The sequence below is a fragment of the Pseudophryne corroboree genome, chromosome 10 (assembly GCF_028390025.1).
Source record: "Pseudophryne corroboree isolate aPseCor3 chromosome 10, aPseCor3.hap2, whole genome shotgun sequence".
NCBI lineage: Eukaryota > Metazoa > Chordata > Amphibia > Anura > Myobatrachidae > Pseudophryne > Pseudophryne corroboree.
Genome location: NC_086453.1, coordinates 352,315,614 through 352,331,424, shown reverse-complemented (window position 1 = coordinate 352,331,424; position 15,811 = coordinate 352,315,614). Strand labels below are relative to the sequence as shown.

Here is a 15,811-nt window from a genome sequence, read left to right as displayed (position 1 = left end):
TTTTTATCTGATGTTTATGCAAAGTTACAGACTTGGGTGGAAGGGTCTCTGATCGTGGGTGGAGACCTTAATGTCCCTCTAGACTCTTCTTTAGATGCATCTGGAGGCCCCAGACAAATAGGTCATGGGATTAACACCCCACCATCTCTTTCTCTGTTAATTGACTCATTGCAACTATTGGACCCACGGCGATATCTACACCCAGTGTCTAGAGAATACTCCTTTTTTCCTAACCCCTACAATTTTAGATTATTGGCTAATATCTCACACTCTCCTGCATCATATAAAAGATGCTGTTATTGCTGATATTCTGGTATTGGATCATGCCCCGATTTGGTTGACCATCAAATTAAATACCCGTGCTTCTGTTAATTGGAGATTTCCAGATTATCTTGCACATTCTACTGATTTTAAAAATCATTATCTCAGACCTTCTGGAATTATACTATAGATAATTTGGTCCATGAGGGTGATACTAATCTATTTTGGCAGGCTTCTAAACCAGTGTTACGGGGGCATGTTTTGTCATATGTGTCCAGTAAAAAAAGGAAACTCAGGGACAGCTTCACCTTAGCTGCTACTACAGTAACATCCGCTTACTCTGCCTTGTTGGCACATCCTACTGAAACCAATAGGTCCTCTTACAGAGATGGCAAGTCTTTATATGACGACCTATGCACTGAACAAGCTGATATGAACTTGAATTTCCAAAGAAATAAATAATTCAAATGGGATAATAGACCGGGAAAACTATTAGTGAATTTGGTGAAATCTTTTACAGTTAATAAACCCATAATTGCAATTCGAAATTCACAGGGATAGATCACTACCCACCCAGATAGTATTAGTGAAGAATTCCTCTCCTTTTTTGAAAATTTGTATCAAGCCCCTCCAGCTTCTCCAATGGCAGGTTTGGATTTTATGGCTCAGCCGGGACTCCCTAAACTCAGCAATGATGACAGGGAATATTTACTTTCCTCAATCACTGATAAGGAAATAGAATTAGTCATTAAATCATTGCCCACAGCTAAGACACCTGGACCTGATGGGTTCTCTTTGGCATACTATAAACTTCTTTCTCCGCAAATTCTCCCTTACCTTACTAAGCAGGTAATTCAGATCTGATCACTGGGCTGTGTTTTTGGCTGCCCTGCGATCAGATAGTTGCCGCCTACAGGGGGAAATCACTGTGTTAAGTGTGTGATCACTTCGTTAGCAGAGCAGCACAAAAATCAGTTTGTGCAGTTTCTGCACAGCCCAGGATTTACTCAGCTGCTGCGATGTAATCCTGCTGATCGTGGCCGGAGCTGACGTCAGACATGCTCCCTCAAAACACCTGAGCCCTCATGAGTTTTTCCGGACACTCCTGAGAAACACTCGTGGTCAGTTGCCACCCACAAATGGCCTCTTCCTGTCAATCTCCTTGCGAACGCCCGTATGTTTGGATGTTTTGCACTATCCCATCGCTAGGCAACGATGCCTGTCACTGTTGTGCAGGGATGGGGGGATAGCCTTAGGCTTCACCACTGGTCCTGGGGTGCCTGGAGGGGGGACCCCTTGATTTAAGGGGTCCCCACTCCTCCAGGGAACCCTGACCAGAAGTGACTAGTTTGGGGATTAATGCCACGGCCGCAGGGACCAGAATAAAAGTTTCCCCCGGCTGTGGCATTAACTCTCTGGCTAGTGGAGTCCTGTGCTGGTTTTAAAAATACAGGGGATCCCTACTTCTTTTGTCCCCATATTTTCCGAACCAGGGACAGCCCAAGAGCCCGGTGTTGTTTGTCTAAATATGGGGGACCCCAGTCAATGTTTCCATGGTATTTAAAACAACCAGGACAGGCTCAAAGAGCCCGAGGCTGGTTATGCTTAAGAGGGGGACTCCACGCATTTTTTTTTAACTATTTCCGTCCCCTTTCCACAGAGAATCATGCATGGATCTCACTGATCCATGCATGACTATCTGAACACGCCAGCAAAAAGCAGTTCTATTTGAAATCTCCTTTTTTTAACGAATTCTATACTTTCCCAGCAGTGTTTGGCTATTGTCGGCAGTGATTGAGAATACGAATTTTTAGTAAATTCCAGAGTTGTACTAGATAACAGACGTGTTTGACCGATGGTCTATCCATTCATATATGTGATCACGGATGTGTAAAAAAATACGAATGCAACAAACACGGACGACTTTCTTGGTTAGTAAACTCCCAAGATGCCACTGAGGGGGTGATTCCGAGTTGTTCGCTCGTTGCTGATTTTCGCTATACTGCGATTATTTGCTAACTGCGCAAGCGCAAAGTTCGCAGAGCGCATGCGCTTAGTTATTTTACACGAAAGTTAGGTATTTTACTCACGGTATTACGAAGCTTTTTCATCGCTGTGGTGATCGCAGTGTGATTGACAGGAAGTGGGTGTTTCTGGGCGGAAACTGGACGTTTTATGGGAGTGTGCGGAAAAACGCAGGCATTCGAGTTCCAAAACGCGGGAGTGGCTGGATAAACGGGGGAGTGGCTGGGCGAACGCTGGGTGTGTTTGTGACGTCAAACCAGGAACGAAAAGGACTGAGCTGGTCGGAATGGCTGAGTAAGTCTGGAGCTACTCAGAAACTGCGGGGTAATCGTTATGAGAAAAATAGCGAAGCTTTTGTTTGCAATTCTGCTATGCTAAGATACACTCCCAGTAGGCGGCGGCTTAGCGTGTGCAATGCTGCTAAAAGCAGCTAGCGAGCGAACAACTCGGAATCACCACCTTAGAGTACAAAACGGAACTCAAATGGATTCAAAATAATTCAGCACCTTAGTAAATATACCCCCAGGTGGGAGTAAAAAAAATTGAGGATCTAGGTAGACTAGAGGAATGGTCAAGAGTGTGGCAATTACAGTTTAATGCCAAAAAATGCAAAATGATGCACTTGGGTCTCAAAAATCCAATGGGTAAATATAGTATTAATGGCACTACACTGGGAACTACTGAGGAGGAAAGGGATATAGGAGTCACTATTTCAGGTGACTTAAAGGTAGGTAAGCAATGTAACAAAGATATGAGGAAAGCTAGTCAGATGCTTGGATGTATTGGGAGAGGAATCAGCAGCAGCAGAAAGAAGTAATAATGCCACTGTATATGTCATTGGTACGGCCTCATCTAGAATACTGTGTTCAATTCTGGAGGACATATCTTGAAAAGGATAGTAATACATTATAGACTGTACAAAGAAGGGCAACTAAAATGGTGCATGTCCTACATCACAAAACATGCCCAGACAGACTAAGAAACCTCAATATGTATAGTTTGGAGCAGAGAAGGGAAAGGGAGGACATGATAGAAACTTTCAAATATATCAAGGGTTTTAACAAAGTCCAGGAGGGAAACATTCTCCAAATGAAGAGAAGCAATTGGACATAAGGACATGCACTGAGACTGGAGGGGGGGAGGTTCAGGGGTAATTTGAGGAAAAATGACTTCACAGAAAGGGTAGTGGAAAAGTGGAACAGACTCCTATCACTGGTGGTAGAGGCTAAGACAGTTTAGCAATTTAAGCATGCATGGGATAGACATAAGGATATCCTTACAAATAAATAAGGATCAAATAAGGTTTGAGATAAAAAATATGGTTAAAAAAAAAGGGGCAGACTAGATGGGCCAAGTGGTTATTCTCTGCCGTCACATTTTATGTTTCTATGTTTAAATACTGGCTGCTTTATTTTTACACTGCAATTTCGATTCCAGATTGAACACACCCCACCCAAATCTAACTCTATCTGCACATGTTATATCAACCCCCCCTGCAGTGCACATGGTTTTGCCCAACGGCTAACAAATTTGCTGCTGCAATTAGATCTGAATTAGGGCCCCAAGACTTTAAAATATTTACAAAATTTATGGCCACACGTCTTCAGTTTATTTTACCTAAACTTTTACATCCCGCACAAACAGGCTTTATTAAGAATCAGTGCATAATGTACGTACGCTTTTAGTTGCCATGCTGAGAACACACCAAGGCCACGAATTGTGATACTGATAAAGGCATTTGATCGTGTCTCTTGGGCTCACCTGACTCGCACTTTTCATTTTCAAGGTTTTGGCCCAGACTTTATACATATATTTAGCACACTTTATTATCAACCTAAAGCCTTTCTGACTATTAATGCTTTAAATACACACCCCTTTTGTTTTCATTAAAAGGCACTAAACAGGGCTGCCCCCTTTCCCCCCTCTTATTTAATCTAGCTCTAGACCCCATTCTAAGACATGTTGTCAAGGAATCTTGATGGCGGGGCATTCAGATAGCCCACTCTGAGATCAAGTTTTCAGCTGATGATCTTCTACTCTATTTTGCAAATCCAAAAACAGCAGTGCCTCGGTTAACTCTTTTGAGTTAATAGCTTGATTTAATATGATTTATTACAAAACTGAGGCACTATCCTTCTTTCCTCAAGCATATTTGGGGTGGGGTACATCCTTTCCATTTTGCTGTACATCCCACGATTGTCTTACGTACCTAGGTGTTAAAATCCTTTCCCATCCTTCGCAACTCTCTGATCTCAATTACGGGCCCCTATTTTCGAAAGCATTTACTGATATGGCACACTGGGCTCATCTTCCTTTAACATATACGGGCAGATGTCACTTATATAAAATTATATGCTTCCCAAGATTCCTCTATGTTTTACAGATGCTCCCTGTGATCCTGCCCAAATGTGCCATAGATACTTTGAATAAAGCTTTAACAAAATTTATCTGGGCAGATAAAAGACCTCAAATATCCCTTTATAAATTGCAACAAAAGAAGGAATTAGGAGGAATTAACCTTCCCTGGCTCAACCTCAAAGATTATATAAGGAACCAACAACAGCTTTAATTCACAATTGATAAAACATGGGTTTTTGGGAGCATTTACTCCAAAGAATACACCATTCCAAAGGTAATCGATTATTTTTAATAAAATTGGCAGCTACCACTAAAAAGACAATACTGTCACAATGGATCTCTCTGGATCCTTTACCTGTTTCTTTGATTCACCCTAGGAAACACCCTGGAATATTATTATTGTTTTTAATGGATTGGACAGAGACCTCAATGCAGAAATAAATAAAGGCTGGAAAATTGCGCATACGCATGCACAGTTGTTCCATAATCGTACGCTGTGTGATTTTGCACAACGGCAATCAAGTCTGAATCGGGCCCCATATCCTTTCCTCATATACTGGTTCCCACTAATGCATCCCAACTGTAAAAGTAGACACCAGCCTTTACATTGATCTGACTTCATAATATGCTCATTCATTGACCATTAAAGGTCAAAAACATACAGCCAATAGAATGGTTTCCCATACTGCAGCCAGACTTGTGCCTGGTTGGTTATGTTCTACAAGGATCATTTGATCATTTCATGTCTGTATTCCACCAAGAGCAAGTTCATGTCCCCCACTAAGGGTTTTTTATTTGCTTTTTACCTGTGGCTCCACATCAGGAGAGAAGAATCCATATAGATTTAGGTGATGAATGAAATTGAAACCCAGGGATTTGGGCAAGTAGATTTAACAAAAGAATCAAACAGTAAGGGGTGCAGTATTATTACCTAAGTGTACTGAACTACATGTACCCACAGACCATGGCATGTACAGCTGTAGCCACACTCATTGTTTATAAAACTCAGCATAGTCACACCTTGTTAGACGTGACCATGTGCGCACATATTAACTGCAAATGGGGAATGTGCGCTTAGATGCACATGTGCCCCATTTGCAGAGAATGGGGTGGCTAAATACGCAGGTTGGTCCACGAGCGCAACTATGACAGTTGTAGACATTATATGCGTGGCTGCAGCTGTAGTGGACGACAGAAAAAAAATTCAGCCCAGGCTAAATGAAACCCAATGAAAACTCCATGCTTCAGTCTTGGCATGTAGAGCATTTGGAATAGTTTACTGTGTACTGACACTGGGGTTACTCTGGATAGATGTTTTGGAAGATACGTTACCTGTTTCCTTCTAGGCATTTCATATATTCCATTATGTGAGACCAATCAAACGCTCCTGTATGTGTATTAATCCATTTGTTCAGCTCCATAATACATTGCTCAGAGCACTTCAGCACAAGGATCTGTTTGAAATATCCACTGGCTGTATAGAGATGATGAATGAAAGATCCAGCACTGATGTCAATCAAAAGGTCTCCCTTAATGTGACCTGCAGGGAAAGATTACAGTGATTACAGAGTGTAATATATTACGTAGCATCTATTCTATATGGGATGTTGTCAGGATCCTGACAGTCAGAATCTCAACTGTCATAATCCAGACGGATCCAGACGGTTAGTACTGGGGTTAGGGTTAGGAAGGAGGGGGAGGGTTAGGGTTAGTCTTCAGGGGTCGGAGAGGTTAGGGTTAGGTTGTGGGAATTTGACCATTGGGATGCAGCTGTTGGCATCTTGAATGTTGGGATTGTGGCTGCCAGGATTTCATACCCAACCCTTCTATGCATCATTCTTTAATGTCATGTTACAGATAAGTAAATGCCTCACCACCTACCTGTTGCTCCTTTCTTGTAAAGTATGAGGAATGTAAGTAGTTATTTGAGCAGCATTATCAGTATCTGGGGTCACCTACACTAACAAAACACACAGACATTTACAGACCATAATGTGCCATAATGTAAACTCTTAGAAGAAATGCACACTTACTGCAGATTTCAATAATGTTCACAGTTGTTATGATAAATGAAATCACTATTGGACTTCTTAGTCATTATACATTTAGTACAAGGCTGTACACCAGGGAAGGGTTTGTAGCGTAGTCTGCAAAAAGTCGCACAAGCAAAACCAGCAAATAACACAGGCATGGATGCTGCAGGATCCAACTGAGAATCAGGAGCTCGTGAGCTTTTATTCAATACATACATACCTTGCCCACTGGGTATACTTACCCAGCATGTATGCTCTCTTGTGCGTAACACCTACTGTACACAGACTCTTTAGACACTTGCACTATATTGACCCCCTACTTAGCAGAGCCGTAAAAGTAGGGGAGGTTTAAGAGAGGAAGTGTGCGGGATGCTGGAGGAGTACTCACTCTTCCAGGGATGCCGGGGACTACCAGAAAAATTGGGAGTCTCCTGCAACTTCCTGGAGAGAAGGTAAGTATGGCACAATGTTACAAAATAGTGCCGAGGGAACAGGTAGATTAATGCTGGGCACACCCTGTGGACACATCCTATGGGCACCAAGCTCTGGAATGAGATACATGCACTATGCTCTGGAATGCAATATATTGCGAAATGTGGACCCAGTAGGTAGCGCCATCTTTATATGGTATTACCTAATGGAAGCCTATGTGATTTTCCCTTTTCCTCGCATTTTCCCTTTGAGAGGATACCCAGCACAACCAGCAGTGAGTGCATTTTCCGACACAAGTGCAGATAGGACTCTTGGGTCATAAATACGGTAGTCCTTCTATCACATAAGACAGCTCTTACTGAGAGAGCTATCCTTTGGGATTTTCTTTAAGCATATGGCATTAGTAAATACCATCATGTTTGCAGAGTGGCAGGATGCATTGCATGCAAAATGCAATACTTGATGCATCCCACCCTAGGCACTGCACAAGCTGTAAAAGAGTACGGTAGCGCATGGTCATGCAAATGCAAGAACATACTGTCCAATTTCCAACATCTACAAGGCAGGCACAAAAACAGTACAGTATGATGAGGGCAGTGACATGACCATTGATTGTCATTGGATGACTGCTGAATCACCGACACAGCTGACAGCACTGCAGACATTGAGCACAACTATATTAGAATGTACAGCGCTGCCATTTCTGTGGCTCAGCAATACCACAGCTGACAATATTATTTTCTGTTATGTTTCTGTGTCTGTGTCCCTATAATTGTCCTGGCAGGAATTTTGCAGACTTCTTTCAGGCAGGTGCTCAGGTGAGTACAGAGGACATTCCTTTCACATGCCTCCTTTCAATAATTTTAAGGGCCTAACGCTGATAGCTGAGGGTCCCCTTTTCCCAGGGGTACCAGATTTTTGAAAATCGTCAGTAGGTAACAGGAGATATCTGATTTCAAAGCAGTAGTCCCCATCTGAGCCTGTTATGTGCTCTTCCCAGCCAGATATCTCAGGTTCTGTCTGACTTTTTTTTTTACTTAGATTTTTTGAAAGTTAAGAAATCTATTTCCAGAAACTGGAGATATCTGCAGTCAAGCAAGCTGCCCTCCCACCAGAAAATTATGAATATTAAGCCTACTACACTATCCAACCCTCCCCTGCATATTAAACACCCTCTACCACCCTAGTAGTCATGTACCAGGGCCCCTTCATTCAGTCCAATGGCCACTTCTACAGTTTAGTGTTCTCCCTCCTGCCCCATCTCCCACCATCTGTGCAGTAAAGGATTAATTAGCAGAAATTACTGCTCCAGGTCTTACATGCTAAGTGGAAGATAGAACACACCCTACCAACTATTGAATATCAAAGCTGTCACTGACAGCACCCCCCACCCCTACTGCTGGAGGATGGGTGGGGATCCCAGTGCATTGTTGGGCACAGGGGCCTACACTGCTGATAAGACGACCCTGATTGGATGAGGATTCCTTTGTGCCCATAAAACTGCAGTTTTAACATACTGATGATTTTCCACAGGTGCAGTTGTAACACCCCGATCTGAAGGTGTTTTGAATTTTAAAGCCACAGCTGCTGAACTTCGGAAATTTTATTGTTATCAGCACACCATAACAGAGAAGCAAGCATAAAATTCCCCTTACTTGAGCAGACACAGAATGACCAGCAATAGATACAATACAATTGTGCTGTAGCACACTATAAGAAATCACAATAATAAAGGTGACATGACAGAGTATGTAAAATGTTGTTTAGAATTCTTTGTTTACATGCACAACTGGAAATTTGAAAATAAGCTGGGGTTGTCTTTAGATAGCACAGTGCCGTATAACCAGCAATGACAAATAGGCAGGTAAGTTGCGGGAACAGGTAAGCAAGTTGGCGTTGTCGTAGCACAGTCTCATATAACCAGCAATAACAAATAGACAGGTGAGTTGCGGGAACAGGTAAGCAAGCTGGCGTTGTCCATAGGTTGCACAGTCTCGTATAACCATCAATAACAAATACGCTGGTAACTTGAGGGAATAGGTAAGCAAGCAGGCGTTGTCTTTAGATAGCACAGTCTCATATAACCAGCAATAACAAATGGGCAGGTAAGTTGTGTGAACAAGTATATAAGCTTTAACTAACACTGCTGGGCGAAGCTTGCATAGACAATCAATAATAACCCAGCATTTGTAGTAATAAGCACATAGGTATAAGCTTTAACAGACATTTCTGGGCGGAGCTTGCATAAGCAGTCAATAATGAGCCCGCCTTTGTAGTAGTAAGCACACAGGTATATAAGCTTTAACTGACACTGCTGGGCAGAGCTTGCATAGACAATCAATAATAACCCAGCATTTGTAGCAATAAGCACATAGGTATAAGCTTTAACAGACATTTCTGGGCGGAGCTTGTATAAGCAGTCAATAATGAGCCCGCCTTTGTAGTAGTAAGCACACAGGTATATAAGCTTTAACTGACACTGCTGGGTGGAGCTTGCATAAGCAATCAATAATAAACCAGTATTACACAATCCCCTGTACACTCCATTTCTAAGCACAAGCTATAACAACAGTTCAAATGAATGGCATTCATTAGCATAAAACACATTGCCTCTGAGAGAGCTTAACAAAAAAAAAATCACTTTTGCAATACTTCAGCAGTAATTACCAAGGAGGGTACACACCCCTACCCCCATAGTAATGTCTGCAAATACTGGGCTGAGGGAACGAAGAGGAGACCAACCCCCTTTAATTAGTCTTGTAGGAAAAAAATGTGGGGCCACAGATTGAGGGCAGCCTATCCCCCTTTATTTACTTTTACCCCAATGCAGAGTTTATGCTGTGGAAAGGGTAAATCCGGGGGCACAATATAGGGAAGCCTACCCTCTATTTAAAATTAACAAGGGATAGGTGATGGAATTTAGGGTAGCCTACCCCCTTAAACCCTCAATGCATAGTGGTGCAGCGTAAGGGATACAGGGGCAGAGTTTGGCAGCAGAAAAGCAATCAGGGTCTCACCACATGCTGCGGTTCTTCTGCCACCTTGGAACCGAACCCGACTTCAGTGCCACCCGGGATGCTGAGCACTGCACCGAAGATGCACTCTTTCGTTGTAGTCTGCTGCATCCCTGGGTGTTCTCTGGGACCTTGGCCTCTTCCGTCTCCCAAGGGTCCTCCAGCGGTCCTACTACAAGGGGTATTGGGTTTCCTCCATGGTGCTCGTGCACCCGTCAACTACAGGTCCTCTCTTCCTTGGCTGAATGGCATCTGGTGCTGCTGGTTGGGATCTCTGCTGGGTCTTTGGCCACACGTCTGGTCCTTCTTCTCCCCGAGTTTTCAGCGATGAAGCACCGCTGTCCACTCCACACCATCAGGCACCTCCACAGGCAGTTCTCCTCCTCTGTGAAGTCCTTCCTGATGCCGTCATCCACCACAACACATGATCCACTTCTTCTTTGTAGCTTTGCTCTGGTTCCCGGATCTTTGGTCCTGTAAGTCCTTCAATCATCGCTCCAATTCCGCAGGTCGGCTGCTCCACATATTCAGCAATACAGTCCTGGCCAAATGCTTCCTCTCACGCTGGGGTCCCGCTTATATGGATCCCTAACTCCTAGAACCTGCCCTGCCTTGGGTCCTAACTGGTCCCCTAGCCCCAGCAAAAAACCACTCCAGGTGTCTTTTGCCCTGCATCCTGGGGGGGGGGGGTCCAATCAGTAGTGGACTATCTTCCCATGCTTGGCTGTTGCTGGCCTGAGGGGAAGATAGATCTACTTTAATGGCGCCAAATGTCTCTGTCCAAGGCTGACAGGGTCACCTAAAGTTTAAAGCTACAGGTTTGCCAGCCGCACAAGCTCAATATATTAAATCAGTGTGTCATGATCAGTGACCCATATTCATCTCTAACATTCATGTATCTGGAAGTTCTTAGATGTGTTCCGGAATATGTAAGGATATTTGGGGTGCTACCTAAGAGTAAAAACCATAGACAAATATGCAGAAAGTGCCTGAAGAGCACGGCACTAGACTCTCATAGGGGGAACACTCAAACTGATCTTTGTTATATTGAGGACAAGGGTCTGTTCAGAGAGAATTAGTAAAACCTAACTTTTAATGTTAAATCATAAAAGTGAGATAGGGATACGCACAAGAATTTTAAAAGGTGAAATATTTGACACACAACATTAACACACAATGTAAAAGAATCACAGTTTCCAAAAATTTGCAATATAATAATGCTCTATCACAGGTACGACTGTGCACCTTATTTTTTAGTATATTAATGTTATATCACAAGTATGACTGTCCACCTTTTATATTAGATCATAGGTTCTCAAACTCGGTCCTCGGGACCCCACACAGTGCATGTTTTGCAGGTAACCCAGCAGGTGCACAGGTGTATTAATTACTCACTGACACATTTCGAAAGGTCCACAGGTGGAGCTAATTATTTCACTTGTGATTCTGTGAGGAGACCTGCAAAACATTTACCGTATGGGGTCCTGAGGACTGAGTTTGAGAACCTGTGTATTAGATATTTAAAATGGAAAAAGTGCAGGCATGGCTTTGAGAAAGTGGCTTCCAGCATCTGCTGCCCCACATCTGCTGGTGCATCGAATGCGAGGTGAGAGATCCGTTCTGGCACCAGCCAATGGAAAAATAGATGAATCACCTAGGTCTTTGCATGTGAATTTTCGTTTCTGCTGTCGGCTGATAGCAAAAAGCCAGCACAGCCGATGAGAGAACTACTACACAGCAAGGCCCCTGTGATAGAAGTGCAAAGTATAATTGGCTTATTTAGGCGAAGAAAAATAGTATTGTGATTAAATGGCTAGATAAATTGCAGCAAGTTAGGTGAACATGATTTATGGCCTGCTGTTGAAAGAGGATAACCCATTTAATGCATAGAGGTGATGCCCTGCTAATGAGATTCAATTAACGTCATCTGCAACAATTGCACATCAAAAGAATTTTGTAGGCATAAACATTGTATTAAATCACACCCCTGGTTGTTGTTGTTAAGTGACTCATGAATACAGTATAAGTTTCACAGAAAAAATATTGATACAATTGTATCCATTCACCAATTAGTGTATCATTATGTAATACATTATTGCTGAGACATAAAGGAAAAGTGTAATGTCCTGTACGTTATTGCCACTGTGAGGCGTGTTGTGTTCTATTGCCTTTAAAGTAGCAGCAGATTCAATATACACAAAAGATTTATCCTACTGGATAAGCTAAATAGTGTATAACTTTAGCAGAGATTGTTACAGTAAATCAGTCTTTATATTGCATAAAAGCAGGTGCCTTAATGTTCAAACCATATATTATATATATATATATATATATATATTGGTCACAAGGATAGAATAAAGTACAATTGTATCAAATTGCCAGTCACTGCTGTGGGTTATATCAGCATAGGTTCTTGAACTAGAAAGCCATGGTATACCACATATATTCTATAGCTTTCTGCCCAGTGTACTTATGCATATAAGAGGTGATTATGCCTGCTTAAGGTGCTCAGATAGATGAGTTTGTAGCTGCATCTAACATTAGCCCTTAGTTAACAGCATAGGCTTCATAGTCACGGAGGACTAGGAGACTGTATACGGAACCTGTGAGACGGGCTCCCCTGCTCTGCGCAGATAGCTGGGACGACGGGGAAAAGGCTTCTGACGTACGTTTCACCAGAGGGCTTTGTCAAAGGAGAAAGCAGCTCACACTGGGGGTCATTCTGAGTTGATCGTAGCTGTGCTAAATTTAGCACAGCTATGATCATGAACTCAGACATACGGAGGGATGCCCAGCACAGGACTAGTCCGCCCCGCATGTCAGTGCCCCCCCCCCCCCCCCGCAGAAGTGCAAAGGCATAGCACAGCGGCGATGCCTTTGCAGTTCAAGAGTAGATCCCGACCAGCGCAGCTTTAGCGTGCTGGCTGGGAGCTACACTTCGCTCCCAGGCTCGCAGCGGCTGCATGTGACTTCACACAGCCGCTGCGGGCCACTCCCCGCATGGTCCAGCCACGCCTGCATTGGCCACACCGCGCCCATGAAATGGCGGCCAAACGCTGCCATTTTGCCCCCTCATGCCCCTCGACCGCCTCTGCCTGTCAATCAGGCAGAGGCGATCGTAGCGCAACGACGGGCGGCCATGCGCCGGCGCACTGCGGTGCATGCACATTTCTGACCCGATCTCACCACTGCAAAAAACTACAGAGTGCGATTGGGTCAGAATGACCCCCATTGTTTGTTAATGTTGTGTGTCAAATATTTTGCCTTTTAAAATTCTTGTGCGTATCCCTATCTCACTTTTATGATTTAACATTAAAAGTTAAGTTTTACTAATTCTCTCTGAGCAGACCCTTGTCCTCAATATAACAAAGATTAGTTTGAGTGCTCCTCCTGTGAGAGTCTAGTGCCGTGCTCTTCAGGCACTTTCTGTGTATTTGTCTAGGGTCTCCTAAAGGGCAGCCTATATTATACTGTGGGCTCTTTGGATTTTTCCCCATATGTAAGGGAATAATAAGAACCAGGGGGACCCCTGTATGTTTAAATAAAGAAAAAAATTGCCTATACATATGTATGGGTATTACACAGTTTATGGTACCTACGTAGCTTTTCCATTCCATTGGTGTGATGGTTACAGTATACAGTATTCAATACATGTCTCCTAATCCAAAGCTTGGTTGTTAATGGGAGACATGAGAAACTGCATAGAAAATGGTCAGGTCTCCTGATAATGTCCACGTCTACACCTTAGGTTGTTTAAGAAAGTAGGGGGCCCAAACAGAGACTGCACATGGGCCCTCTCCTCTCTTAAACTGCATAGAACCTCTACATAAAATGGTGACCACCTTGTTTTCCTGGTGGTTTCTGTCTGCAGGGCCAGCTCCCATGTGACTCCAGAGGGGTAAGTGTAGTAAGTGTACTATATTGATGCAGGGTGTGCGGTTTGGGCACTTAAGGAGCCCACACGCAGTGCAATTCTGGCTAAAGGCCGGTTTGCCCTATGCAATTTCCCAAAGGAGCCCAAAACCACCGATATTGACTGTACACATGGTGCAATTTTGTCTGTGTACAATTTTGACTATATACAATTTTGATTATACTATATACTAGATTGTACACTTTCTACTCAAAATTGTCCTGCTTGCACAGTCTAGTCTATTTTTTCTTGAGATACCGACCCTGTGGGACCGCACATAGGCATCGCAAGCTGTATACACATGATGTGATATGCACTATGTTTTCATGCGATACAGACTATATAGTCTATATTGGTAGAAATATTGCACCTGTGAATGCCTCTTACATCTTGGAGTGAGATAACATAGAGATAGATGAAATACCAACCAATATATTGCAGTCATTTTTTTAAACTGTGGATCAAATAGACTAAAACTTGGAGAGTGATAAGTGGAGAGAGATAAAGTAACAGCCAATCAGCTCCTAAATGCTGAGTTACAGGCTGTGTTTTAAAAATAACAATAAGGATTTCATTGGTTTGCACTTTATCTCTCTCTACTTTATCACTCTGCAAGGCTTAGTACATCTGCCCCACAGCCTGTTACATGGCAGTTAGGAGCTGATTGACTGAAGCTTTATCTCTCTCCACAGCTTAGTACATCTTCCTTGTGGTCTAAATTCCCTAACACACCTGTGTACAAGGGCATAGCTACCATAGGTGCAGGCAATGCAGCTGCTATGGGGCCCAGAGCTGAGAGGGGCCCACCTTCCCTGTCAAAGTTACACATGTTATATAAATTTTTCACCATTGGGTGGTACGTTGGGGTACTTTCAAACTTTTTCCTTGGGGCCTGAAAAATATCTAGGTATGCCCCTGGACCTGTTCATTGTAGTGTGGTATAAACTGAACTGGAGGGCATCTTAATGTTATATAATATGAATCGGGGCACTTTAATGAGGCACAATATGAACAAGGAGCACTATATATCATAATGTGAATTGAGGGTACTGTGCGGCTTAATGTGTACTGGCAGCTCTGAAATATGACATAGGGTGAACTTAAGCACTACTGCGATTCATAAAATAAACTGGGGCACTACTAAGGGGGATAACATTAAATAAGGCTCTACTATAGTACAGAAAATGAACTAGTGCACTATTAAAAGGCATAAAATGAACAACTGCTTAAGATAAATGTCTCTTTAGAAGCATTGGGATGGGGGCACCTTCAAAATGTTGCCATGGGCCCACGAAGTTCTGGGTACACCCCTGCCTGTATACATGCAATCACTCACACTAGGGTAAGTTGGTCAGTATAGTATACATACTGTCAGTATAATATACATACCCTCACTGAAAGCACGGTGTAAACATTCCATTGGAAATTTCATTGAATCGTCTCCAAATCCCATTTCTTGTTGGCTAGAAAAATATGTTTCCAGATGTTCTCTAGAATCAAAGCCGTGTTCATGATAGAATTTAAGTGAGCTGGAATCCATCTTGTATTACTGTGTCACAGACTGGCTGACTCTCACATCTTCCCTCTTATATGTGACTGGCTCAGGATATCTGTGTACAGTATATTCACCAGGACCCAGTTATGTATTTTCATCAGTAACCAGGATATCAGTGTTATCATATGATGGTTTATCAGCCTCAGGAGCTGTCATGGGAATGCAGGTGACAGAATAATTATCTCCTGAAAATATTTAAGCAAAATTGCTAACCGCACTG

The 15,811-nt window shown here is 42.9% G+C and overlaps 1 protein-coding gene across 1 annotated transcript in view; it reads right to left on the bottom strand.

The window, feature by feature from the left end:
* The window catches only part of LOC134965351 (nicotinamide N-methyltransferase-like), a 32,992-nt gene extending 17,416 nt beyond the window's left edge, over positions 1-15,576 (bottom strand). The window contains exons 1-2 of the mRNA XM_063941820.1: positions 15,426-15,576; positions 5,977-6,184 (exon numbers count right to left, since the gene is read on the bottom strand). Coding sequence (XP_063797890.1) covers positions 5,977-6,184; positions 15,426-15,576 — 359 coding nt within the window. The remainder of the gene's footprint in view (positions 1-5,976; positions 6,185-15,425) is intronic.
* Between the last annotated feature and the right edge of the window lie 235 nt (positions 15,577-15,811).